Source organism: Mastigoproctus giganteus, chromosome 2 (assembly GCF_048544385.1).
Source record: "Mastigoproctus giganteus isolate SK-2022 chromosome 2, ASM4854438v1, whole genome shotgun sequence".
Classification (NCBI taxonomy): domain Eukaryota; kingdom Metazoa; phylum Arthropoda; class Arachnida; order Uropygi; family Thelyphonidae; genus Mastigoproctus; species Mastigoproctus giganteus.
Genome location: NC_143576.1, coordinates 35,897,611 through 35,924,933, shown reverse-complemented (window position 1 = coordinate 35,924,933; position 27,323 = coordinate 35,897,611). Strand labels below are relative to the sequence as shown.

Genomic DNA, 27,323 nt, shown 5'->3' with positions numbered 1-27,323 from the left:
CATTGTATGCCTCTACTAATGCTAGCACCACAGTGGATCTCACGTAAAAAAGTTTATTTGTCCTAAATTTCATTTTGAGCCTTTAGAAACAAAATAACTGCATGCACATGTTGACATAGTTGTTTCAAGCTCCCCTTTTTTTTTGGGTGGGGGGAGGTAATTGCTTGTTCTGGAGTAAGAACACTCATTAACTGACTTTAACTTTATTGGGTGTGAGGGAGGGAGGAGCAGCAATGACCAAAAGACATAATGGTCTCTTACAAAGGGTGTTATTCTTACTTTGCTATAGAGTTATTTTCATTCTATAGTGAACACAAACGACACATCTCCTTTCTGATCTCCATATGATACCACAAAGTAAAGAAGCTTAATTGTAGAATAAAATGTACGAACATTCAATAGTGCAGTCCTTTTCAGAAAGCCACAATTGTTATAAGCTTCTTTTGATAAATAAATTGTATGATATGTTAATTCTAAGCAGAGATGAATGGTGATTCTTAGAATATCCCTTTCAGAATTCAGAACCTGAGTTTTGAAAGGATATTAGACCAACATTTGCAACATAAAGCTTTAACTAAGAAAAAAGTAAACATTCCCATTACATTACAGGGGAAAAAAAAAAAAAAATCTTTTTTCTGCCTAACAAGTACTACTACTACCTTTCTTACATGATTAACATATTCCAGGGCACACTTTGCATTATGCCTTTAGCAGTTTTTGCCATTTTACATGTGATGTTTTCATAGCTTTGAAAAGGATGTCTTGTGTTGTTGTTGTTTATAAAGCAAAAATTTATAACTGAATACATTGCAACAGGTAGCTCATTTTCATTTCCCCTCTCAGAGGAAAAATGTTCACTTTCTGTGAGTTTCTCTTGTGCACTTACCATGTAAGAGATGTATACTGCATTTTTTTTTTTTTTTTTTTTTTTAATTGCATCTCTAATTGAGTAAACGAAAAGCTGAACGTCTACATAATTACACTGGTATAAGCCTTGTTATTTATAAAATTTAACTGTCTAATTTGGAGAATATGTTTCACAAGGGACTACAGTAACTCAATGGAAGCCACTGCATTAACAGTTGTCCCTTCGTGAGGTAAGGAGTTTGCTGTTGTTAGTGTTGATTATGCAATTTGTGTGTTTGCCATAAACTAAGTGCATTATTTTTTATATTCCTCTTCTGGGATGTGATCACACTAGTGTTATGGTATACCTGAAAGTAATATAGCAAGGCACAGTACATCAGAGTTGTACTGTATTTACCTCTGATCAAAATTAATTAAAGCATCACATATTGGCTTGAAAATTTTTTAAATGGTCTAAGGAGATGATATGCTGCATAGAGGAATAGAAGATGAATGCTTCTTCCTCTTATGCTGATTGTAGAAATTAAATAGAGACATCACTTTGTGGCATTTTTTTTTTTGGCTGTTGCCATATAAGCTTGCATCATTTGCCACTATTAATACTAATAACATGTGTGGAAGGTGATCCATTTACAACAGAAGAAACTTTCCCATTAATCCTCAACAGTACGTTATCATGTCTTCGAGAAAAGGCTGCAGATGGGGCAGGAGAACAAGCAGGATGGCAGATAAAATTCAGCAATTTATGTTTTTATTGAATGTAGTTATTCCTTCAGTAAGTAAAAAAGACATGTCATTTATGAAATAAGCATAGCAGCCGTTAAAAGTTTCATGAAAAAGCATGTTCTAATAGACAGATGGGGGAGTAATGCTAGAGTGACGTCACATAATTCAATAAATATTGGATTTCAGAATTCCAAAAACAGAGTCCCATATCATATATTCTCTTCACATTCATAAATTGGCACCTCCGTAGCCAGGTGGACAGGAGCAGCAGTGTGTGTAGCACACGCTTCTTGATTAGACCGGGGTTCGAGCCCGTGACCACCAAATACGGAGGATGTGGAAAGGTCAGGGAATGACCACCGCATATCCCCGGAGCAATATGGCCTTAGTTGCTAATGCTCCTAAAAACCAAATAACAACAACATCCATAAATGAAAAAATAACAAACAAGAGAACTTTTTTCCATTCTTTGACATTTCCATTATCTACCTAACAAGCCATTATTGTAAAAATAACATAGGGTCTCAGATTGTGCATAGCTGTGAGAGAACTAAAGTTACTTGGGAATGCACTCAATGTTGCTAGAGAGGTATTTTACCATGAGTTTACATAATATTGTTCTAGTAATTGAAACAAAAGGCACTACTCCTAAGGGATAAGTATACTGCTATTTATTTGAAATAAAAGCCATTACTCACATGGGCTACCTGGTGCCTCATCAGTGAGTAAGCAGGCATCTCAAGTATCAATCAAAGATCCAGTGATAAGGTACAAAGATAAAATTCCTCCACAATATGAGACTGATGCATTCCATAGCAAACTTAGCTTGCTCACACCTATACACAAACTGAGGCTACTGCCCTACCTGTATAATAAAATTCTATAGCCCTTGATGTACAAATCCTACACCCAAAATTACATAAATTATGAACCTAACTAAACTAATTTTAAACTAAATTAATTTACAAAAATGTGACTTCATTCATCTTAATCAGATATTTGGCAGAACCATTTAAATTCATTTCTAAGTTCTGAGGTGGCTGAAGGATTGAGGTTGGAAATTTCTATCCCAATCAACAACAATGTTACAATAACAAACAAGATAGCCCTATATAATGATTATATAGGGCTAATTAATTATTAGTTAGTGATTATTGAATGGTAATAATCATTAGCTTTAACAAGAACTACTAGTACACTGATATGTCCAAATGTAAATTCTATCAAAGCAATAAAAGGTTTAACACCTCCAAAACAAGTGAAAGTGGTAAATGCCATTCTTTTAATTACCATAACCAATAATTTTGTTGTATTAAAGTACAAATTTATACTATAAAATACTAGAGTTAAAAAAATAATAATAATAAACACTTCTATAGCTTCCACACTGGTAACCATTCTAACTCATTAATATAATGGAACCAAATTTGAAGGCTGACTTCTGTTTAATGGGGATTCCAAAACCCAGACCAGCCATAAATAAGTCTGGAAGATAGAGATTTCTTCACACTGAGATCTGATTCTGAGGTGGTGGTGGTGGGGGGGGGGAGCCTCCTCATTCAGATGTGTGTAAAAAAGTGGATCCATACTGGAAAATGTGTATAAGCATAGATGTAAAAAGACTACATTAAAATGTAGTGTAAATTTTTTTTTGCTTTGTGTAATTCTTTTATGTAAGTCTTACACAATTAAAATCAGTGGTTCCTATTTTCTGAATTCATATACAGTGGATTCCGATTATTTGGGCCACCAGTTAATCGGGGCAGCCGTTTATTTGGGGCAAATCTTAAAAAATGGAACCCAATCGAGAAAATAGCCAAGGTTTACTTCGCTTAATTGGGACAACATGCCGTTTAATCGGGGCAGTAGATCGCAGCACTGGAGATTACCCTACGATTGTCTCCGACTGCACCATGTGGTTCGGTTGGATTTCTGGAGGTCACAACCATATAACAATTAGCTGTTTGTTGTTTGGTTTTTAGGAGCATTAACAACTAAGGCCATATTGCTCCGGGATATGTGGTGGTCATTCCCTGACCTTTCTGCATCCTTCGTATTTGGTGGTGACGGGCTCGAACCCAGGTTTAATCAAGAAGCGTGTGCTATGCACTGCTGCTCCTTCCCACCTGGCTATGGAGGCGTCGTAAAACAATTAGCAGTCACATGTTTAATGGGCCATTCTGTTAGTGCAATCTATCATAAACGGATAGTAAACTTATCTTATTGAATTTGCGATAATACCGAAAGCTGGAATTGTGGGTTATTATGGTGAAATGTGTTTTACACTTCTACTCCGTTCTCACTTGCGCATATCGTGTTAGTTGAAATTTGTGTGTGCTGTGTTCTTTGTTATTGATTGCTTATCTTTTTACTGTTTTAAATTTTAGCCCTCACCCACAAATGTCAGTGAACAGAAATGTCAACTAGTTAATATGTACATATTACAGTACTATATAGTATCGATGTAAATACACCATTAGTTAACCCATATATTTGAACTACGTATGTAGCGTAGAGGGCATCGTTTTAATTGTATCTCATATAATGTGGTTGCCTTCACAACGAGATAGCTACTATTGCATTACTTCAAATAAATAACGCTTCTCTAGTAGAGAGAAGTTATTTATTTTCAGCGGTACCACCACCCAGACGATCGTTTCGAAGCTATGCGGCTTCATCATCAGTGCGCAGGCAGGTACCCAGGCAATACAACAAGCCATCACAGTTGAAGTTATATCCACATTATGAGAGATGCCAAAAGGGTGTGGTGGTAATGTATTTGGAAAATTAAATGCACAGGGCATAATCCTTATGGGTTTTGATAATTAACTATATAGTATCGGTGTAAATACACCATAGTTAACCCATATATTTGAACTACGTATGTAGCGTAGAGGGCATCGTTTTAATTGTATCTCATAATGTGGTTGCCTTCACAACGAGATAGCTACTATTGGCATTACTACTAATGTTATTAGTGGAGTCCCACAGGGTTCGGTGTTAGGTCCACTGTTGTTTTGTATATTTATCAATGATATTGATGAAGGTATATCAGGCTTAATGTCGAAGTTTGCAGATGATACAAAGGTTGGCAGGGTTGTTAATGACAGTAATGGCAGTGTGCTACTGCAACAGGATCTAGATAATTTGGGTATATGGGCTAAGAAGTGGCAACTGAAGTTTAACCTTGACAAATGCAAAGTACTACATATGGGTAGAAGTAACCCCAGAGAAACGTACCAACTGTGTGGTACTACACTTAAGGTGGTAGAAAATGAAAAAGACCTGGGAGTAATTGTGCAGGCAGATATGAAGTTTTCTGAGCAATGCAGACAGGCTGCCAGGGCAGGTCATGGGGTTTTGTAAATGATATATAGGAATTTTGCTAGCAGGGAAAAGGAGGTGATTATCCCTCTGTATAAGGCAATGGTCAGGCCACGCCTTGAGTACTGCGTACAGGTCTGGAGGCCTCATTTTAGGAAGGATGTAGATTTACTTGAGCGTGTACAGAGAAGGGCAACAAGATTGGTGAGGGGAATGAAGGGATCCTCTTACCAAGAGAGGCTTAAGTTCTGCAAACTGCAGTGGCTGGAGACTAGGCACCTGCACGGCGATCTGATTGAGGTATATAAGGCCTTGAATGGGTTGAGCACGCTGAATTCTGATGGGATCCTTCCACTTGTTCAGATTACGAACCTAAGGGGGCATAAATTCAAATTAAGAAAAGACAGATGTAGAATAGATGTGCGAAAATTTGCCTTTAGCCAGCGGGTGGTTAATTGCTGGAACAAACTTCCATCTGTTGTTGTGGAAGTTGATAGGTTGAATAAATTTAAGGAGGAACTGGACAGGCATTTGGAGGGAATGGTGTGATTTTTTTTTTTTTTGGCTGATGCTGCATAAGCTCATACATTTGCTTTCTTGCATCACATGCCACTACTACTACTACTTCTACTTCAAATAAATAATTTTTCTCTATTAGAGAAGACTACTGTTATTTATTTTCAGCGGTACCACCACCCAGACGATCGTTTTGAAGCTGTGCAGCTTCGAAATAACAGTAATAAATAACAGTTTAATTATTTATTTTCAGCGGTACCACCACCCAGACGATTGTTTCGAAGCTGTGCAGCTTCGAAATAACAGTAATAAATAACAGTAGTCTTCTCTACTAGAGAAGCGTTATTTATTTGAAGTAATGCAATAGTAGCTATCTCGTTGTGAAGGCAACCACATTATGAGATACAATTAAAACGATGCCCTCTACGCTACATACGTAGTTCAAATATATGGGTTAACTATTGTGTATTTACACCGATACTATATAGTTAATTATCAAAACCCATAAGGATTATGCCCTGTGCATTTAATTTTCCAAATATATTACAGTACGTATTAATTATTCCGATTATCACGTATATTCTTCCGATTTTCACGTATCATTTAATTTTTTAATTGGTAAGGTAATAAAAGGGTAAATTTGTGCCTAATATTTCTTTACTTTTATAGTCTGTGGATAATATTCCTCCTATTTTTGCTAATTAGAATTTCTGTTTAATAGAATTATAATTCAATTCACAAACGTGATCACAATGACCGGTGCTTACTACACATCGTATAGTGAATAGTACTTTACTATGGTGACTCCATCGTAACGTGATTTGATTGTACAGTGAACCAATTGTAAAGCGGGGGTCCATTGCATTTTTAACTTTTTTACATGAAACTTTGGATAATTGGGGCAGCCGCTTAATTGGGCCAAAATGCACTAGTCCCGATGTGTCCCAAATAACCGGAATCGACTGTACTAGCAAAAACCTTAGCTTACATTCAGCAAACATAAGTAGATAAATAGAATTTTATTACCAATTAAAATTAAGACCTTTATTACATATACACAATACAAAACACTGTCTTAAATAGTATATAATTTAAAAAATTAATAATACAAAGCAATTACTTACATTTCATCATGGAGAAGTTCTCCCAATTTAAGTTCTGCAATTACAGTTAAAAATTTGTTTCAGTTCATGGAATGAAAAGCACACCGATTTTAAATACAGCATAAACAGAAAGCAATGATTTCAAGAATTACATCAGCATGCTACACAGTAATTAAATGAAATTAATTAACTTCATTCATTCAAACAAACCAACGATGGGAGAAAAAAAAAAAGAAAAAAAGAACAATAAAAAAAATAATTCTGACATCATATACTTATATTTCGGAAAAGATTTCAATACTGTTCCACATAAACAACTGCTATACAAATAGGTGCAGAAGTTAGAAGACAGAGCCATCTTTAAACACCTGCAGTAAGCAGTTAGAGAGAAAACTGGAAACACAATTACAAAAAAACTTCATGAACCATATGATGGTGGCTTATTTAGAAGACTTTCATGCCAAACAGGATCAAATAATTTTGGTGTTAAGACTAACTGCTTGAATTTCACCAAACTTTTACACTGAATTTGTCCATAGATGGGTAACATAAGCCAGTAAATCACCAGTGGATAGCCTTGTCCATGCCTTGTTAGTTGTTGGCACATCAGCTTCTATGGCCATAATGCACCTCCCAAAGTTTTTTTGCATTTTACTGTGATCCAAGCCCAAGGCAGCAATCGAACCCGCGACCTTTGGGTTGCCAGGCAGGCACTTTACCTACCTGGCTAGCCCGGTCGGCACCAGTGGATAGACACTGATGGAATTCATATTAGCATTAGTAGAAGCATATGATGCAAGAAAGCAAGCTTATATACAGCATCAGCAAAAAAAAAACAAAAAAAACCATCCCATTTCACCCATCCATTCGCTCCAAATGTTTGTCAAGTTCTGCCTTGAATTGATTTAAGCTGCCAACTTCTACGATATATGGAAGCTTGTTCCAGCAATCAACCACCCGTTAGCTAAAGGTAAACTTCCGCACATCTATCCTACAACTGTCTTTCTTCAGTTTGAATCTATGCCCCCTCAGGTTTGTAATCTGAACAAGAGGAAGAATCCCATCAGCAATGTGCGTGCTCAAACCATTCAAGGCCTTGTACACTTCGCAGGTGTCTAAGTCTTCAGGCACAGTAATTTGCAAAACTTAAGCCTTTCTTCATAAGAGCAACCCTTTGTTCCATTCATTAATCTTGTTGCCCTTCCTACTCGTTTTAGCAACTCTACATCCTTTCAAAAATGAAGCCTCCAGACCTGTATGCAGTACTCAAGGTGTGGCCTGACCACTGCCTTATAAAAAGGGATAATCACCTCTTTATCCCTGCTAGTAAAATTTGTGTATATCATTGACAAGATCCCATGACCTGCTCTGGCAGCCTGTCTGCACTGTTCAGAAAACTTCAATTCTGAACAATTACCCTCAGATCTTTTCCATTCTCCACTACTGAGTGTAGCACCACACAGATGGTATATTTCTCTGGGGTTACTGCTATCCATATGCACTACTTTGCATGTGTCAATGTTAAACTTCAGTTGCCACTTCTCAGCCCATCTGCCCAACTTTTCTAGATCATGTTGCAGTAGCATACTGTCATTAACAACCCTGCCAACTTTTGTGTCATCTGCAAACTTCAATATTAAGCCTGATATACCTTCATCAATATCATTGATAAATATACAAAACAACAATGGGCCCAACACTGAACCCTGGTTGACTCCACTAATAACATTGGTCCACTGATTACCACTCTGTCTTCTCCCACTCAACCATCCTTTTATCCATTGTAGCAGTAACCTATCCAGCTGACCTTTGAATTTCCTCAAACTATTAGCCTCAACCACCAAAGTAGGTAACTTATTTTGGTAATTTATAATTCTCTGGCTAAAAAAAAAAGTCCTGTAATCCAGTCTAAACATCCCCCCCCCCGTAACTTGAATTTATGGCCCCTAGTTCTAGAATCATTTATAACTGTGAAAATTTGTCCTCGTTCATTTAACTTTTGTCTCTCAGAGCTTTAAACACCTCAATCAAGTCTCCTCTAAGGTGTCTAGTTTCCAAGCTGTGCAACCCACATATTCAAAGGCTTTCTTCATATGGACACCCTTTTGCTGATCTCGCCAGGCAAGTTACCAGTCCCCAGACCTTTTCAAGAATTGATGTCCTTTTTTTTAGGTGCGGTCACCGTACTTGAACACAGTATTCCAAGTGTGGTCTGACAATAGCCTTATATTATATAGGGTATATGTCATCAATATATATAATGGGATTATGATGTCCTTATTCTACTAGCAAATGTTTGATAAATCATCGATAGGACATCATATGCCTTCCTTGCAACCTGTCTACAATGATTGGAGAACTTCATGTCTGACTGTATCATAACTCCCAAACGAAAAGGAAATACATAACCTATGCATTTCCCTATTCCCATAGATAACTATCCAGCTGACCTTTGAATTTTCCAAACTGTCAGTTTCAACTACCCATGTAGATAACTCATTCCAGTAATGGTAGGTAACTTATTTCTAGGATGGTCAGAAAAATGGCATAGCTGCCACTTTTCTGACCATCCCTGAAGTCTATATAGGTCACCCAGAAGAAGCTCTGCTCTTGCTGAAATCTAAATAAACAATGTCAAAATTATTCCCTAAATCCAGCTCATGAGTGACCCTGTTAAATAGTAACCAGATTTGTTAAACATGATTTTCTCTTTACAAAATTATCCTTTAGAATTCCATTTCTAACTAAATTCCACCCTTGATCATTGCCTCCATGATTTTCCCTACTACTGAAGTTAGACTGGCTGGTCGGTAATTTCCCACTACACTCTTAGAACTACTGCCCTTTATGTATTGATGATACGTTGGCATTTTTCCAATCCAACGGAATCTCTCCTGAGTCCAGTGATGCTCTCATAATTAGCCTTAATGTTTAAAATTATAGGGTATATGTCATCAACCCCAAGGAGCCATACTCACCTGTAGACTCAAAAGTTTTTCATTAAATAATCATATGAAATATCAATATCATTAATTAGATATTTTTCAACCTCACTCCCAGAATTTCTCACTGACATAAACGGTTTTTCTTCTGTAGATATCGATGCAAAGTAACTGCTGAGTTCATCAGCAACATCAGCTATAGCAAGAAGAATTATTTATCTATGGAGATATTGGGCAGTAGATCCTGCCTGAGGTTAGATATAGAGTAGGGGTGGCCAACTTAATTTGTGATGCGATATATTTTAGTTCTTCAAAATGTGCCACAATCTACTATCTCAAGAATTTCATTGCACATGGTTAAAAAAATTAATCAACAAATATTGAAAATTGCTGTTTATAAATTTTAAAATTAAATACAATTCAGAATTCTCATTTTAAATTAACATATTTAAATTTTTAATTTATGTGAAGTTTGAGTCTTCATGTCATCTGCCAAGCTTTCAAAATCAGGGGTATACAGCAATAAGGCCAACAATAAAGAATCTTCTGTATGCAAGTCCGTAAGAGAACAGCGATTCTTCGTCTTTGTTTGTTTCAAATACGAAAAGGCCGATTCACATAGATATGTGGAACCAAAACAGGAATTTAAAAGTTCACTGCATTTTTTTACATTTGGGTACTTCTCTCAGCAAACATATTTTCAAAAGTCTTTTTCTGATGATCTGGCTTTTAGGAAGATATCATTTCGCAATGCAATAATTTCATTTTCAAGTAATATTTTCTCCATGGGAAAAATCTCAGTGATTTTTCTGAAATTTGTTTCATATCTAAGTCAACATTAAATGGATAAGAAATATATTGAACAATGTCTTCAATTGTTTTAAAATCACCAAATCTGTTTTCAAAATCATCCACAACTTTCTCAATTTCAGAAACATATTTGTCACTATTAAATTCAAAAACAGGATTTAATATCGGGTGAGTATGGGCTTGGCACACCCAGGGTCCTAAGCTGGATATCATCATTCTTCTCTTTCTTGGTGATTTCCTTTTATCTCTCTCTCTCTCTCTCTCTCTCTCTCTCTCTCAAAGTAACTCAGAAAATTTTTTTGGCTGGTGCAGCATAAGCCTCATGCATCCTTGCACCATATGGCTAATAATGATAATAATAAAAAATAATATTTTTGCAAATGATCTTGCATATTTACAAAATGAGAGAATTTTTTTTCTTTGAGATCCTTAGCCATTAGCAAAAATTTATATTTATATGCAGAAATACTACTAATCATGTCACCCACATTTTTATTTTTTCTTTGTAATTCCAAATGCAGATCATTTTAATTTACTGGTAAAATCTGCCCAAAAAAGCCAGATCACACAACCACTCTGTATCTCGCAGATGCTGATAATCATATCCCCTTTGATCAACAATTTTTTTTTAATTTCATTCAGCAAATTTTGAAATCTCTGTAGAAACTTACTCTGACTCAGCCACCTCACATCTGTGTGTAATATCAGATCTGGTTCATTTTCATCGAGTTGCATTTTGAAATGTCTCAGAAGAAATTGTCCTCTGATGGAATTCACGATTTCGAAAGCTATGTCCATAACGCCTTTAGTATCTAATTTTTTTTTTTTTTTTTTTGCTGGCTAACGCTTGTGGTGGATGATAGTGGTAACTGAAAAAATCTGGGAATTCATCATCCTTTTGGCACAATGCGATGAATCCGTTAAGATGCCCCTCGTTGCTTTAGCTCCATCTGTTGTTATTGATACAAGCTTAAATGGTGGTAATTTAATTTTTTCCAATAAAATTTTTGAATGCGTTAAATATATCAAGACCTCTAGTTCTTTCTTTTAACAAAACCATACCCAGCAGTTCTTCTCTAGTGGCAGAATCACCGAAAACCATACGAATGAAAACGAGCAATTGAGCTGCATCACCAACTTCTGTAGATTCATCCAGTTGTAAAGAAAAGGACACACAATTAGCAATATGAGCACTCAGTTGTTCGCTCACATTTTTACTCATTTTTTCGATGAGTCGGATCACAGTATTTTGAGATAATTGCAGACCTTGAAGAGCACTTTTTAATAGCGCATCCATTATAATCTAGGATTGAAGAAGGGTGGGATGTATATTTCCCCTTCATTTTCCGGATTTTATCCCAGACTACCTAAGAGTTGGTAGACTGGTTAATAGATGATGTAAAACGGATCCACGATTCCTTTTGACTCTGACGACGGATGTAGCGTGCTTTGGCTCGTGCTTTAATTGTTCTTAAAATTTTCAAAAAGAGAATGTTATTTCTAAAAATGAGTCTTTGATGAGTTGACCATCAGAAAATGGTTTGCATTTTTTTGCAAGATGACTCACTTTAAATGATGCTGCAGTTACTGCTTTAGATTGTAAATTAGGTGTCATGAAGAAATTTTGTTGTGCAAATAATCTGATTTTAAGTTCTTTTAATTTATTTTTTCTAAGGTCACTATTAGGCGGAAAATTGATTGGTATTTATCATGGAGTGCATTGAAGAGCCTTCCTAAATTTCCTTTTTTGGGTATAGCCATGGAAACATTGCAAATCAAACAGCATTTTTCTTTTATCATTACAAAAAAATATTCTAGTTCGCACCCTTGATGAATTGATATGTTTTACTTTTTTTTCATAGTATTCATTTTAAATCAAAGGGTATTAAAGTAAGGGTGTTAGTAAGCTAAATAAGAATTCGACACATACATTATGCTCTCCACAATGTAACTGCGTGGATTTTCACTAGACAAGCCTAGCGGATGCGTGACGACAAGAGTAGTCACATGGTTCAACAGGATTTGTAATAAGCGTATGCAGTGGGGTGCATAATAATAATTAGATTTTGACTAATCTAATTTTTATATACATTTAAAATTCGTCGTGACATGACCGACCAAAATTAAAGCCGCAATCAACTTGCTGGCCACCCCAGATATAGAGTATGGTAAAGCAGAACTTAAAAGGAAGAAAAGAATTAAAATTTAAATAATGGAAAAATGGCAAGTGCACTTGGACTAGGGTTGCCAGATTTCTACGACTGGATTAAAGGACACTCAAAAATAATTAAAACTACCACTCTCCAACTCCCACTCCTCCCACCCCAAAAAAGGAAAATTGAATGATTTTTTAGTTAATAATTAACCATATTGTTTAAATTTTTTAGATTTTGGTTTAAAAATTATAGTTTTCATATTGACTATAAATATTTGCAAATTTTAGTTTAATTTAGAATTTAAAATATTTAACGGTAAACATGGCTTTCTATGGAGAAGGATATGGATTGATATATAAGGATAACGAATGATATGGATGACATAAAAAGCATGAATTGATCCAAATATTTTAATGCAAGTTTAGTGCATTAATTGACATCAAGCTAAAGTAATTTTAGGTAGGTGAAAAAAAGCCAAAAAAAAAAAAAAAACGTATTGGGTTAATAGCTAAAAATCATTCACACTGAACACAATTTGTACTACTTCGAGCAAAGAACTTCGGCATCATTTTTAATTTTCTCAGAAAAATGTAAACAATTATCTTTAAAACTGAAGTAGATCATTAGTTCACTTTTTATGAGTGAAACTGAACATCTATTTCGCCCATCCCTCCACTTCAAGTTCATTACACTAAAAATCCTTTCTGAATTTGCCAAAGGACCATATTCTTTGTTGAAGTACTGAATTGACAAAGGAAAGATAATATAATTTTAAGTATTTTTCACCAACCGTATGTTAAAATGACAAAATAAAACAAAAGCCAAAATTTTGATAACTTTATAATTAATCTTACAATAAATTACTATTTACAGTAGATATAAAACAATTAAAATTCATAAAATACAATAAAATACCAGGTTAAAAGCGATAAAATATCTGAAGCTTTCGAAGGCTCCGCCTTCTTTCTCAACAGTAGTACTGTTGAGAAAGAAGGCGGAGCCTTTGGCACTGAAAAAAAAAAAATAAGAAATGGCCTTAAATATTTGAAAGCTTAAAATCAACACTTTTCAAAATTAAATGCCATTGATTCGAAGTACTCGAACAAGTTTTAAATTTTTCAGAGAGTGACACAGTTTCTTAATTTGTTTTCAGCACTGAAACCTCATCGAATAAATCATTCATATCCAACTTTAGTTTTTCTATTAATTTAAAATATTCTGCTACTTCAACAAATGAGTCATAGTTAGGACAACCATTTTTAAAGCTTAATTTGCTGAGTTTCAAAAAAAGGGGTATTTTCATCAAAATTAAATTTCTTTCCTAAATATTTCAACGCACCATTATAAAATGCTTTGAAATCATTTATTACTGTGCTTAAAACTACAGGGTCTAATTTCCGAAAATGCTGATGAACTTGATACCCAAATTACCGAAAGCATATTTAGCTAAATTATGAATGTAAGCATGGCAGTTTGCTATAATTATGTCTTCATTTAATTTCTTAATATTTTGGAATAGGGATTTATTACTTCCAAAATTACAATTTGCATTGTCTGCACTGAAACTAGGTACCCTTTAACAATCTAATCCTAAATTACTCATTGAATTTTTTTAGGCACTCAAACATTCCATCTGCACTTTCACAGCATTTTCAAAAAAATCAACTAAGTAGTTTGTAGGACCATATTCTTTGTTGAAGTATTGAACTGACAAAGGAAAGATAATATAATTTTAAGTATTTTTCACCAACCGTATGTTGAAATGACAAAATAAAACGAAAGCCAAAATTTTGATAACTTTATAATTAAGCTTACAATAAATTACTATTTACAGTAGATATAAAACAATTAAAATTCATAAAATACAATAAAATACCAGGTTAAAAGACCTGTAAAACAAATAAAATATCATAAAATACAATAAAATATACCAGGTTAAAAGCGATAAAATATCTGAAGCTTTCGAAGGCTCCGCCTTCTTTCTCAACAGTAGTAATGTTGTACTGTTGAGAAAGAAGACGGAGCCTTCGAAAGCTTCAGATATTTTATCAGATATTTTAGATATCTGATAAAATATCTAAAATAATGTTGTACTGTTGAGAAAGAAGACGGAGCCTTCGAAAGCTTCAGATATTTTATGTTGAGAAAGAAGGCTCCGCCTTCTTTCTCAACAGTAGTAATGTTGTACTGTTGAGAAAGAAGACGGAGCCTTCGAAAGCTTCAGATATTTTATCGCTTTTAACCTGGTATATTTTATTGTATTTTATGATATTTTATTTGTTTTACAGATCTTTTAACCTGGTATTTTATTGTATTTTATGAATTTTAATTGTTTTATATCTACTGTAAATAGTAATTTATTGTAAGCTTAATTATAAAGTTATCAAAATTTTTGCTTTCGTTTTATTTTGTCATTTCAACATACGGTTGGTTAAAAATACTTAAAATTATATTATGAATATACCCAACCCCAGAGGCCTATTTGGAGAATTGACAAAGGAAACATTTTCATATTCTATTAGAAGCATCAATCTGTAAACAAAAAAAAAAATAATGGTGGATCATGATGTTTTAAATCATCCAAAACAATATGCAATGCTTTTTTACCTAAAACATTACAAACAATGGCAGCAGATTTAGTTCTTCCACATAATATTTTTGTTGCAATTTTTGAATCATTGTAAAGTTTAGAGTTCAATTTCACACTACAATCTAATGAGTTATAAGAATGGTGATGCTTAATTGAATGATAAATATGAGTTATTTCAGCTGCAGTAACCTCCACCTTTGTATTTTTTTTCACAAGAAACCTATGAAGATTTGAAGAATTTGCCATTTTTTAGCTTGTAAGTCTTTATGCTGAGTAGCTGCTAAGATGCCCATATAACAAACTAAATACATTACTGCATAGGAGACATCTCGCCTCATGAGGATCATTTGTTGAAATTAGCCATTCGTATTCTCGCTCCCAATTTTTGTTATAAGAACAAAGCCTCTTCTTTTTGGGGGAAATTCCATTTTTGATGGCTAAAAAATAAAATATGTTTGCATATAACATGAAATATGTAGGTGCCTATAACCGTATAAATGAAATAGATAAATGTTTCTTCGTAAAGTTATAGGAAAAACAGTTTAAACAAAGCCATTGAACTCCATATTATAAAAAGTGATTTTTCCGATACCTACAATTTTATTAATTATCTACCAGTTGCATGATTTTCGTCAAAATTAGATCATGGCCACACAGGTGCAAGTTTTTATGCTTTGTCAAAAAAATATAATTTCATCAAGAAGTATGAAGTTAAGTGCATGGTGTTTGTGAAACTACATATATGAGCCAGAGAGGCTAGAATAGGTTAAGATTATTGCTTTATAACCTTTGATTAATTTCTCAGTGGTGGATTTTGCATTTGAGGGAGTTTTTAACATATCCCCTGTTAAAGCTTTGAAATGAAATTGTAATTTTTTGTCAGTTTGGGGGTCCTGTGGGGTCCGAAGCGACTCCTATGCCTGTGCAGAAATCTGCCACTGCCATTACTAGGAACAATCATTGAAAAATAAAAAAAAAAAAGATAAATTGCATCCTCTCATTTTAATAAAGGACAAGGACAGTTTGGCTAAAATAAAGGATTGTCCTATGAAATAAAGGACGTCTGGCAACCTTAACTAGGACTGTTCTGATAAGGGCTGGGTCACCTACAGTAGCGTATCCAAGTAGAATCGTAAAGGGGGGGCATGGCGACAAGGTCCATTTATTATCGAAAAGGGGGAAAGGTGACTAGGCTTTTGAGTTTTTTTTTAAAATGCCTTCTGCATTCTTTTTCTTTAGTTTCAAATTTTTGGTTAACGGGGGGGGGGGGGGGGTGCATATGCCCACCCCTGAATATGCCCCTGGTTACCTATGCCTTTTTGCTTAAAATGATATAATAAGCAGTAGGAGTTAGGTCTAAGTTGTGGGAAATATGGGTTGAGGAGAACCCCAATTGTGTTTGTAAAAATACAGAAGACACTGATCATATAATGAGGCTTCATCCATTGTATAATATTTGGGATTTTGATATAAATTGTGGCACTGATGGGAGTTTCATGAGTTCTTTTGTTGTGAAAAGTTACAAGAGGTTTCTGGACTTCTCAAGTGGCATTTGCTTCATAAGGAAGGAAAGTCTTGGTGTTCTTATGTAGATATTGTAAATATGTAATATGAGTTGAAGTTATTTTATGTTGAATTTAGTTTTATCTCTTTATTGTATATATTGTAAATAGAGTTGCAGTTATATTTTAATTTATTTATTTGTAAATAATGTAAATAGAGTTTTATGTGACACAGTCAATTTTTATTGTCAAATGATCTGAGTAGTGAGTTAGAGTTTTGTCATATGTTGTAGCGATGTACTAATCAGAGAAAATGGATGTAGCAGAAATAAGATCTAGATAGTGGATTGCTGCCTCCTCAGGACAGGGGTGGCAACACTTCCACAAAGCTTAACTGCATTAGGTGGTGGGGTGGCTAAGGCACAAATGGATTAAGAATGAATGACAACGTTGTTAAGTGCAGATGGGCTGTTGTCCAGGAAGCACATGAGATGAGATGAGACGAGATGCGCCTTCTTCCCTTTCAGACCCTTGCAAGTCTCCTTCCTGGAAAAATATTCAGAAAGACCCTTCATCTATAATACGGCCTTTATATTGCAACCACCCTCACCATCTTTTCAATATCATCATCATCAGCAAGTTAAATGGTTTTTTGCTCCATTTTATTTTTCATATAAAAAATATTCAGTGTTGTTTTCATATACTTTTTCTTATAATAACTGAGCATGGCTATAACTTACATTATACTTGAAATGTGCACTATTAGTTGGAAACATAAGATATGACAACACATAACTGAAGATTTCAAACCAATTGATACATAAATTAAGGCTTTCTCAACTGATAGATCCAAAAATGAAAAATTCTGGGAAAGCAAAGCAATGAATTTTGTCTATAAATGCAACTTCTAAAAGGATGGATCACAATTCTGTATTTTTATTTATTTTTTATTTTATTTTTAGTTTCGATAAGATACTTTATGAAAATGTTAAGAAATGCTGCATTAATGGACACATCACTTGAACTATCCTGAAACAAACTTGAAGAAATCATAACTATGTACATCTGAAAAAAAGTTATTTTTAATTTTAAGTTTTTTTAGGGGAAAGGATCCTTTGGGTTAAACTAAGGTTCCCATTTGGCTATTTTTGTGCCTTTATTCACTAACTTAGCTTTCTTAGTTTACAATATCAAACAAAAATATCAATAAACTAATAATAAAATACCACTGAAATATATATCACAATGACAGTCCAGGAAACTAAAATGTTACCAAATACTCTCACAAAAATAACTTGAATTCTTTTATGTTTTTTTACCTTTTATTTCTGTGAAGCTTACAATTTCCACACTCATTACGAATTTTGCTATTGAAATACACTGTTTTCTAATGAATTTTTTCTTATTTGTTCGTTACAGCTATGATCCCTATATATCTATGCTCATTATAATCAAGTTTTACTGCAGTTCCAGTTTTCTAAAATTTAAGGAATTAAAATTGAATGAAATTCACACTGAATAATGAATGACACTGATATCAAACAAATATTCACAATTTATATAAAGATAATCACCCTCAGTGGCTTTAAAAAACTCTTCTGTAACATCCATCCAGTTAAAAGTAAAGCACTTTTCTTCAGAAAGAGATGTAACAGCTGAATGATCTGCATTTTCAGAGGATCTTAAAAATATTTAAACAATTACAGGTAATCACAGGTCACATAATATGAACATAAGAAAATAGTGTGCAATCAGCTATATTTTCACTACATTATAACCAAGTTAATTGTCTTAAACTGTTATCTACTCAAACTATTGTCTACAAAAGTTTTATACAATACAAGCAGGTTACATATTATTTTAAAAATAATATGTAACCTAAAATAGTGTGCAATTTATATAAAATTAGAGAAATTATTTTAACCATATGCAATGGCAATTCCATTTGAGGTAACTGCATTTTCACATTTAGCATTATTTATTTAATAGTTAAAATCAATTAAGAACTAATAAAAATAAATGAGGAAAAGGAATGAAATTCATGTAAGAAGCTTTCAGGATGAGGAACTTGTTTATCAACTTTGCCATAATGTACAGCATACAACAGCCTTAAATAATAGATGTTTTAATTAATGTGCAAAACAATGTGAAATGTCACATAATATGAACATAAGAAAATAGTGTGCAAATGGTGAACATTACGTGGGAAGAGTGAAAAAGTGCATCTGCTTTGTTAAAAACAAATTAATGAATAGTGGATTTGCCTATTTTGCAATGTTATTAAATTAAATATATTGATAACTTTAGGTTAACTCGTGGATAATGCAGTCATTTCTAAAGTGAGCATTACCCCAATCTCTTTCAAGTAATAGTGTTTCTAGAATAATGAGAGAAAAACAATGCATGGCTGTGGCAGAAACTGGTTATGGTGGATGATGTTTAATCCACCATAACCAGTTTCTGCCACAGTCATGCACCCTTCCTACCTTTTGAACTGAAAGAGACTTTTTTCAAAAGAAATCAAACTTTGAAGATGTGAATGAGAATGATATCATTATTTGTTTCATTCCTACTAAGAATTAAGCAACGTGGAACCCAACTAGTTACACAAGATACATTGACATATTCTACTAAAGAAACTCAAACAAATTCAACTCCTATTTAATTCCACTTCGAACTTTATCAAACTTGAACCACTGCTGCAATCAATTTATTCCAATGATCTATGACAATGCCTGAAAATAAACTTCATGAGATCCACTCTTCTGTTACTCCCCAAAATTTTGTATTTGTGCCCTCTGATTCTTCTGTCAGTGAAAATATACCTCTCTCATTCATTTCATGATTTCCTTCAGGGCATAATACATCTCTATCAGGTACACTGTAAGATGATTAGTTTGCAAAACACTGCGGTCAACACATTCTAAGGCATTCCTATGGATTTTGATAATCGACATCCCTATTACCCTAGTACCATTACCAATCTGGATGCTATTCTCTGAAACTTTTCTAAAAGCTGTATTTCTTCTTCAAGTGGCCTCCCGATCTGAACATAATATTCTAAATGCTGTCTCACCAATATGTTATACAAAAGAACAATGACATCTGTTTTCCTACTTGCAAAGGTTCCATATATTATAAACAAAACACATCTTCCTAGGTGCCAGTTTACACCCTGTGGAACATTTCATGATTGACTGAAACCCAATCCAAGTCTTTTTCATTGTGGGTGCCATTTTTAACTCCACTTCCATCCAGCTTGAAAAGTGACTAGCATATTCTGTTCCCTAGGTGCAAAACCTTATATTTAGACACATTAAACTTCAGCTGTCATTTTGCAGACATCTGTACAATTGATCTAAGTCATTTTGAAGTAAAATTGCTGGTTCTGGGCATTGACCAGACATCCTACTTTTAAATCAGCAAACTTTGATGGCAAAATGACCCAGTTTTACCCATTAACCATACTTCCTAACTTTAAATTATCAGCAAACTTAGCATTAGTAGAGGCATATGATGCAAGAAAGCAAGCTTATATAGCATTAGCCAAAAAAAAAAAAAAAAAAAAAATCCTTCCCATTCCACCAATCCATTCACTCGAAATGTTTGTCTAGTTCTGCCATAAACTTATTTAAGTTGTCGACCTCCACTACAACAGATGGAAGCTTCTAATAGAAAGATTATGAAAATGTTTCCTTTGTCAATTCAGTACTTCAACAAGGAATATGGTCCTACAAACTACTTAGTTGATTTTTTTGAAAATGCTGTGAAAGTGCAGATGGAATGTTTGAGTGCCTAAAAAATTCAATGAGTAATTTAGGATTGGATTGGCAAAGGGTATCTAGTTTCAGTGCAGACAATGCAAATTGTAATTTTGGGAGTAATAAATCCCTATTCCAAAATATTAAGAAATTAAATGAAGACATAATTAAAGCAAACTGGCATGCTCACATTATTCATAATTTAGCTAAATATGCTTTCCGTAATTTGGGTATCAAGTTCATCAGCATTTTCGGAAATTAGACCCTGTAGTTTTAAGCACAGTAATAAATGATTTCAAAACATTTTATAATGCTGCATTGAAATATTTAGGAAATTTAATTTTAATGAAAATAGCCCCCTTTTTTTTGAAACTCAGCAAATTAAGCTTTAAAAATGGTTGTCCTAACTATGACTATTTGTTGAAGTAGCAGAATATTTTGAATTAATAGAAAAACTAAAGTTGGATATGAATAATTTATTTGACGAGGTTTCAGTGCTGAAAACAAATTATGAAACTGTGTCATTCTCTGAAAATTTTAAAACTTGTTTGAGTCAATGGCATTTAAATTTGAAAAGTGTTGATTTTAAGCTTTCAAATATTTTCAAGACAGTTTCTTAGTTTTTTTCAGTGCCGGGAACTTTGACAAATTCAGAAAGGATTTTTAGTGTAATGACCTTGAAGTGGAGGGATGGGCGAAACAGATGTTCAGTTCAACTCATAAAAAGCGAACTAATGATCTACTTCAATTTTAAAGATAATTGTTTACATTTTTCTCAGAAAATTAAAAATGGTGCCGAAGTTCTTAAGGCTGCTCCAAGTAGTACAAAACATGTTCAATGTGAATGATTTCTAACTATTAAACCAGTACGTTTTTTTTTTTTTTTTGCTTTTTTTCACCTACCTAAAATTACTTTAGCTTCATGCCAATTAATGCACTAAACTTGCATTAATTACCCCCCCCCAAAGGTGTTTTTCACTTTCCACTTCCCTGAGTGTAGTACCACACAGTTGGTATGTTTCTCTTTGGTTATTACTACCCATATGCAGTACTTTGCATTTGCAAAGTACTACATATGGGTAGTACTTTACAAGAATGCATTGACATTACACATTGACAGTACTTTACAAGAATGCAAAATGGGATGACCTGCGAGACTTCTTTTCTTCTTTTCCTTGGTCGGATTACTGTTTCAAAACTTCTGTTGTCAACGTTTGCTCAGATCGTGTCAGTGATATTATTCTTGCAGGAATGGAATCCTTTATCCCACTTTAAAATCTCGTCCTTTATCTAAACCTTGGTTTTCCAATAAATGTGCTAAGGCTGTTCAAGAGAAGAATGTTGCATATCATAATTGGCTTGTTTCTAATTCTTCAGTTTCATTTTCTGCCTACATCAAAGCTTGCAACAATTGTAAAGCAGTTATTAATCAGTCCAAACTACAGTTTGAACAGGCTAAGAGTAGAAAACTTGCTTCTTGCCCTAATGGTAGCCGAGCATTCTGGTCCCTTTCCAAAGCTATTGGCCGCAACTTTTTCCCATCTCTGCTCCCAACTCTGTCCAAACCAGATGGTTCTGTTGTCACTTCAGCCAAGGATAAAGCTGACCTGCTAGCATCCCATTTTTCTTCCAACTCATATATTAACGATTTTGGTAAAACACCTCCCACCATTCCCAACATGCTCCATTCAATGCCTCCTGTGGTCTTCCGTCAAAAGGGTGTCAGAAGGATTTTGACGAATCTTGATGCTAAGAAAGCTCCAGGTCCCGATAGTATTTCTCCACTTGTTCTCAAAACCTGTGCTCCTGAACTTATTCCTATTCTTTGCCGCCTTTTTTCACTTTCTTATTCCAAAGGTGTTTTTCCTTCTGCTTGGAAATTTGCTCATATCCAGCCAGTTGCGTAAAAAGGGTGACAAATCCCTCCCACCAATTATTGTCCCATTGCAATTACTTCTACTCTTTCTAAAGTAATGGAAAAATCAATTAACCACCAACTCTTAAACTATCTAGAAACCTTCCTTTTGATCAACGATCGCCAGTATGGATTCCATCAGTGTCGATCCACTGGTGATGTTTTGGCTTATGTTACCCATTTATCGAATAATTCAATGGAAATGTTCGGTGAAACACAAGTAGTTGCTCTTGACATCTCGAAGGCTTTTGATCGTGTTTGGCATAAAGGTCTTCTAAACAAGCTTCCATCTTATGGTTTGCCAACTGTTTTTAGTAATTGGTTATCCAGTTTTCTCTCTGATCGCTCACTGAGGGTGATGGTAGATGGATTCCATCAGTGTCGATCCACTGGTGATGTTTTGGCTTATGTTACCCATTTATCGAATAATTCAATGGAAATGTTCTGTGAAACACAAGTAGTTGCTCTTGACATCTCAAAAGCTTTTGATCGTGTTTGGCATAAAGGTCTTCTAAACAAGCTTCCATCTTATGGTTTGCCAACTGTTTTTAGTAATTGGTTATCCAGTTTTCTCTCTGATCGCTCACTGAGAGTGATGGTAGATGGCTCTCTGTCTTCTAACTTCTCCACTAATGCCGGTGTCTCCCAAGGTTCAGTTCTTTCCCCCACTCTTTTCCTCTTGTATATTAATGACCTTCTTCCATTGAGTGGAAATCCTATCCATAGTTTTGCCAATGATAGCACATTGCATTCCACTTTCCATTTTGAGAAACCTTGCCCTGTTCAATCAGCTTCAACTTCTCGAAAATCTGCTACCAATTCCTTAAATGCTGATCTCTTGGTCGCCATTTAACATTCTCCCACAATTATATTTCCGTTGACCAGCAAATCTTGCTTTGTCAATTTGAATGGTGTTAAGCTCTGTTCTAACCATCCTCGCGCATTGTGAGAAACAGTGGCTCCACACACTTCTCTGCGCATGTTATACCAGTCAGTTATAGTATTGTAAGACTTTAGAGTAATTGCCGTGCCCATTGGTATTTCCAGTACAAAAAAGAACACCAGTTCTAAAATTTCACACAAACTCAGACTGCAGTGCAATTTGTTGTTCATGTCCGTATAATGGAAGAATGCATTGCATTTCTAGACATAACGTGAAGTTTGGCACCCTTTACGCGGACAACAAAGAGTAGGCCTATATTCTTCACCTCTGTCACATTTTCTTTTTTCTCGCTTGACGCTACCACATCGATGACAAGCCCTATGGTACATCCAAAAGATGATGTATGTCTTGGGGTACGTCCAAAAGATGATGTTCAAACAGAAATGCAACCGCAGTGTCTTCTGTCAAGATGACACTTCTGTAGAAATCTTTCAACATAATTTTGTGTTTTTATCACATTCATATATCATATTTTTAGCATCTACTATAGCATCCAGTAGACCACATGCTATAGTGCTGGTAGACTGTATGCTATAATGCCGGTAGTGTATTCTCACTCTAGCATCTGGTAGATTGCACGCTATAGTAGTACCCAAGGTAAGACCATAACGCTGATTTATAAATGCAATCGACGACTTACTGTACCTGAAATCCGAGCTGAGTTCAATAGGAACAGAGAAACTCCCGTGTCAACATCCACTGAAAACTTCATCTTAAACAAGTAGGGCTTTATGGCTGTGTAGTGGTTGATAACTCCTTATTAAAACCAGAAAAATTGAAAGAAATGGTTGGCTCAGGCGAAGAGCCATCAACATAGGACAACTGAAGAGTGGAAAAACATACTGTGAATGGATGAATCCAAATGTGAAAGTTTTGGACCCAAATGTAATTTCTGTGTAAAATGTCAACTGAAGAAAAAAGGTGCCACACTGTTTAGTGCCTACAGTCAAGCACCGTGGTAGTTCCATCATTAGTATTACTAGAAGCATACAATGCAAGAAAGCAAGCTTATGCAGCATCAGACAAAAAAAACCGCTCCCATTTCACCCCTCCGTTCGTTCCAAATACCTGTCCAGCTGAGCCTTAAATTTATTTAGGCTATCAACTTCCACAACAAAAGATGGAAGTCTTGTTCCACCTATCAACTACTTGCTGGCTAAAGGCAAATTTCCACACATCTATCCTACAACTGTCTTTCCTCAATTTGAATTTATGCCCTCTCAGGTGATTATTCTGAGCAAGAGGAAGAATCCCATCAGCATTGAGCATGCTCAAACCATTCAAGGTTTTATACATCTCAATCAGATCACCTCGCAGGTATCTAGTCTTCAGCCACTGTAATCTGCAAAACTTAAGCCTTTCTTCATAAGAGCAACCCTTCATTCCATTCACTAATCTTGTTGCCCTTCTCTGTACTCTTTCCAAAAGCTCTATATCCTTCTTAAAATGAGGCCTCCAGACCTGTATACAGTACTCAAGGTTTGGCCTGACCATTGCCTTATACAAGGGGATAATCACCTCCTTATCCCTGCTAGAAAAATTCCTGTATATCATTGACAAGACTCCATGAGCTACACTTGCAGACCATCTGCACTGCTAAGAAAACTTCATATCTGCCTGCACAATTAACCCCAGGTCCTTTTCATTTTCTACCACTGTCAGTGTAGTACCACAGAGTTGATACGTCACTCTGGGGTTACTGTTCCCGTATGCAGTACTTTACATTTGTCAATGTTAAACTTCATTTGCCACCTCTCAGCACATCTGCTCAACTTTTCTAGATCCTGGTTCAGCAGCGTACTGTCATTAGTGTCCTTAACAACCCTGCCAACCTTTGTATCATCTGCAAACTTGGACATTAAGTCTGATATACCATCATCAATATCATTTATATATACAGAAAACAGCAATGGACCCAACACTGAACCCTGAGGGACTCCACTAATAACATTAGTCCACGAAGAGCAGTGTCCATTGATTACCACTCTGTCTTCACCAACTCAACCATCCCTTTATCCATAGTAGCAATTTGCCTCCAATGCCACACTGCTCCAATTTGTGCAGCAGTCTTCCAATGTGCAATAGTATCAAAAGCCTTTCTAAGATTCAAATATAAGATATCAAAGTTATTCCCTGCATTCAGTTCCTTTTGTGACCACATCATAGAATCCAATCAAATTGGTCAGACAAGACTTCCCCTTAACAAAACCATGCTGTGTATGAGCTATAACTGAAGTCTTGTCTAGATGATCCCACAGTGCTTTTTTAACCAGTGCCACCATTAATTTCCCTGGAACAGAAGTTAAAGTAACAGGTCTATAATTACTTGTCGCCCTTTGATCCTCCTTTGTGAACTGGGGTCACATTTGCACATCTGCAGTCCATGGTACCTCCCCTGAGTCCAAGGAAGCTCTCATAATTATGGCTAAGGGTTTGCTTACTTCCTTTGCTGCCTCCTTTAATATAACTGGATAGATCCCATCCACCCCGGGTGCTTTTTTTATGTTTATCTTCAACAATTTCTCCTCTACTTTCCTCTCAGTTATAACAAAATCATCTATCTCACTGCCAGAGTTTAATTCACCACTGGCATTCCCATCCCTGAATAACTCCTCATGTGTGAATGTAGATGCAAAATATTTGTTTAGTTTGTTAGCCACCTGAGCAGGATCATCAACAGATGAACGATCAATATCCAGTGGACCAATCTGATTCATCCCTTTTCTTCTAGAGTTTATATAGGTAAATAACTCTTTGGTTTTGGTTTTCTTTGCCAAAGATTTTTCATAATCTGCCTTTGCCTGCCTAATCTCCTTTGTGACTTGGTTACAGACCAGCTTATATCTATCATAGGCTTTCATGTCATCCATTAATTTTTAAGTATCCCATGCATTTTTCTTCTCTGCCACATGTCTCATTAGTTCATCTGACATCCATTTAGGCCTAAATCTTGAACAATATTTCTTAGTTGGTATGTCAAGATTTAATTCTTTGAATGCCTCCCATTTTGAATTTGCTGTTGGTAACATCAGTTGGTCCCACCGTATAGAATTTAAATACTGTTTCAGACCACCGTAGTCACCTTTATGAAAGCAAAAAGCCTTCCTGATGGTAGTTACCTCTTTGAGTAATTCCCACTTCAGCACTCTGTGATCACTGCCACCTAGTGGTTCCTTTATCTGCAGATTCTTAATGCATGAAGAAACACTACTGATAATCAGATCAAGAGTATTACTCCCTCTAGTTGCTTTCCTAACATGCTGATGTAGAAAACAATCACCCAATAAATCCACAAAAGCCTTGTTAGTGTGTGAGTGACCAACCCACAAATTGCAGTCAATATCTGGGAAATTAAAATCCCCCTTTATAAGACTCTCTGATTTACTGGCTCACTATTTCCCTGTACAGTTTTTTATTACACTCATCAGAGCCATTAGACCTATAACACTCCTACTCTCAATTTTGATCTCCCAGTGCTTATGTCACACCAAACTGACTTTGACACTGCACTGTCAATTGATATCGACTGGCTGCACTTCCTTAGATTTTATGTGTTTCTTAACTAATAGCATAACCCCTCCTCCCTTCCTATCCTGTCTATCCTTCCTGTACACATTGTACTCCCCAAATTCCAGTTCTGCATTCCTTATATCTGTGTGACACATCTCTGATATCCCAACAATATCTGCCTTTGATGTTTTGACCAACACCTCAAATTCATCAAATTTATTTACCAAACTCCTAGCATTGGTGTATATGCAAGTATAGAGTGTAGAGTGTATTTAGTGTCAAGCCGCACCAGGGGTTTCCCCCATCTCCGTGTTGCTTTCATTGTAGGTGTGCCAGTTCACTGGAAAGGCCAGAGATTTAAAAGTGTGTGGATATTGTATATGTATAGTGCTATGTACCGCTGTTCTTCTGGCCATTTAGCCGCTGGACCCCTGCTGAGGCCCAACGTTGTCCACACTCAGCCCCGTGGAGGCAGGCCAGGTATATCAGCATTATAATTAATTACTCTGGCAGGTCCTGCCACCTAATTTCCTGAGATTTCAGTGGCCAGGACCTAAAAAAAAAAAAAATTTGATCTTTCGCATGGGGTGGGGGGGGTAAGAGTGCTAGGATTTGAAAGGCCGAAACTATTGGCAAACAGTAATTTGGACATGATTAA

General features: G+C 35.3%; 1 protein-coding gene across 3 annotated transcripts in view; it reads right to left on the bottom strand.

Annotated features, from left to right (window-relative positions):
• Naa35 (N-alpha-acetyltransferase 35) overlaps positions 1-27,323 on the bottom strand; it is a 401,343-nt gene that overhangs the window by 358,678 nt on the left and 15,342 nt on the right. For all 3 annotated transcript variants that reach the window (XM_090368451.1, XM_090368454.1, XM_090368452.1), the window contains exons 2-3: positions 18,111-18,217; positions 6,558-6,591 (exon numbers count right to left, since the gene is read on the bottom strand). In XM_090368451.1, the coding sequence (XP_090224577.1) occupies positions 6,558-6,591; positions 18,111-18,217 (141 nt within the window). The remainder of the gene's footprint in view (positions 1-6,557; positions 6,592-18,110; positions 18,218-27,323) is intronic.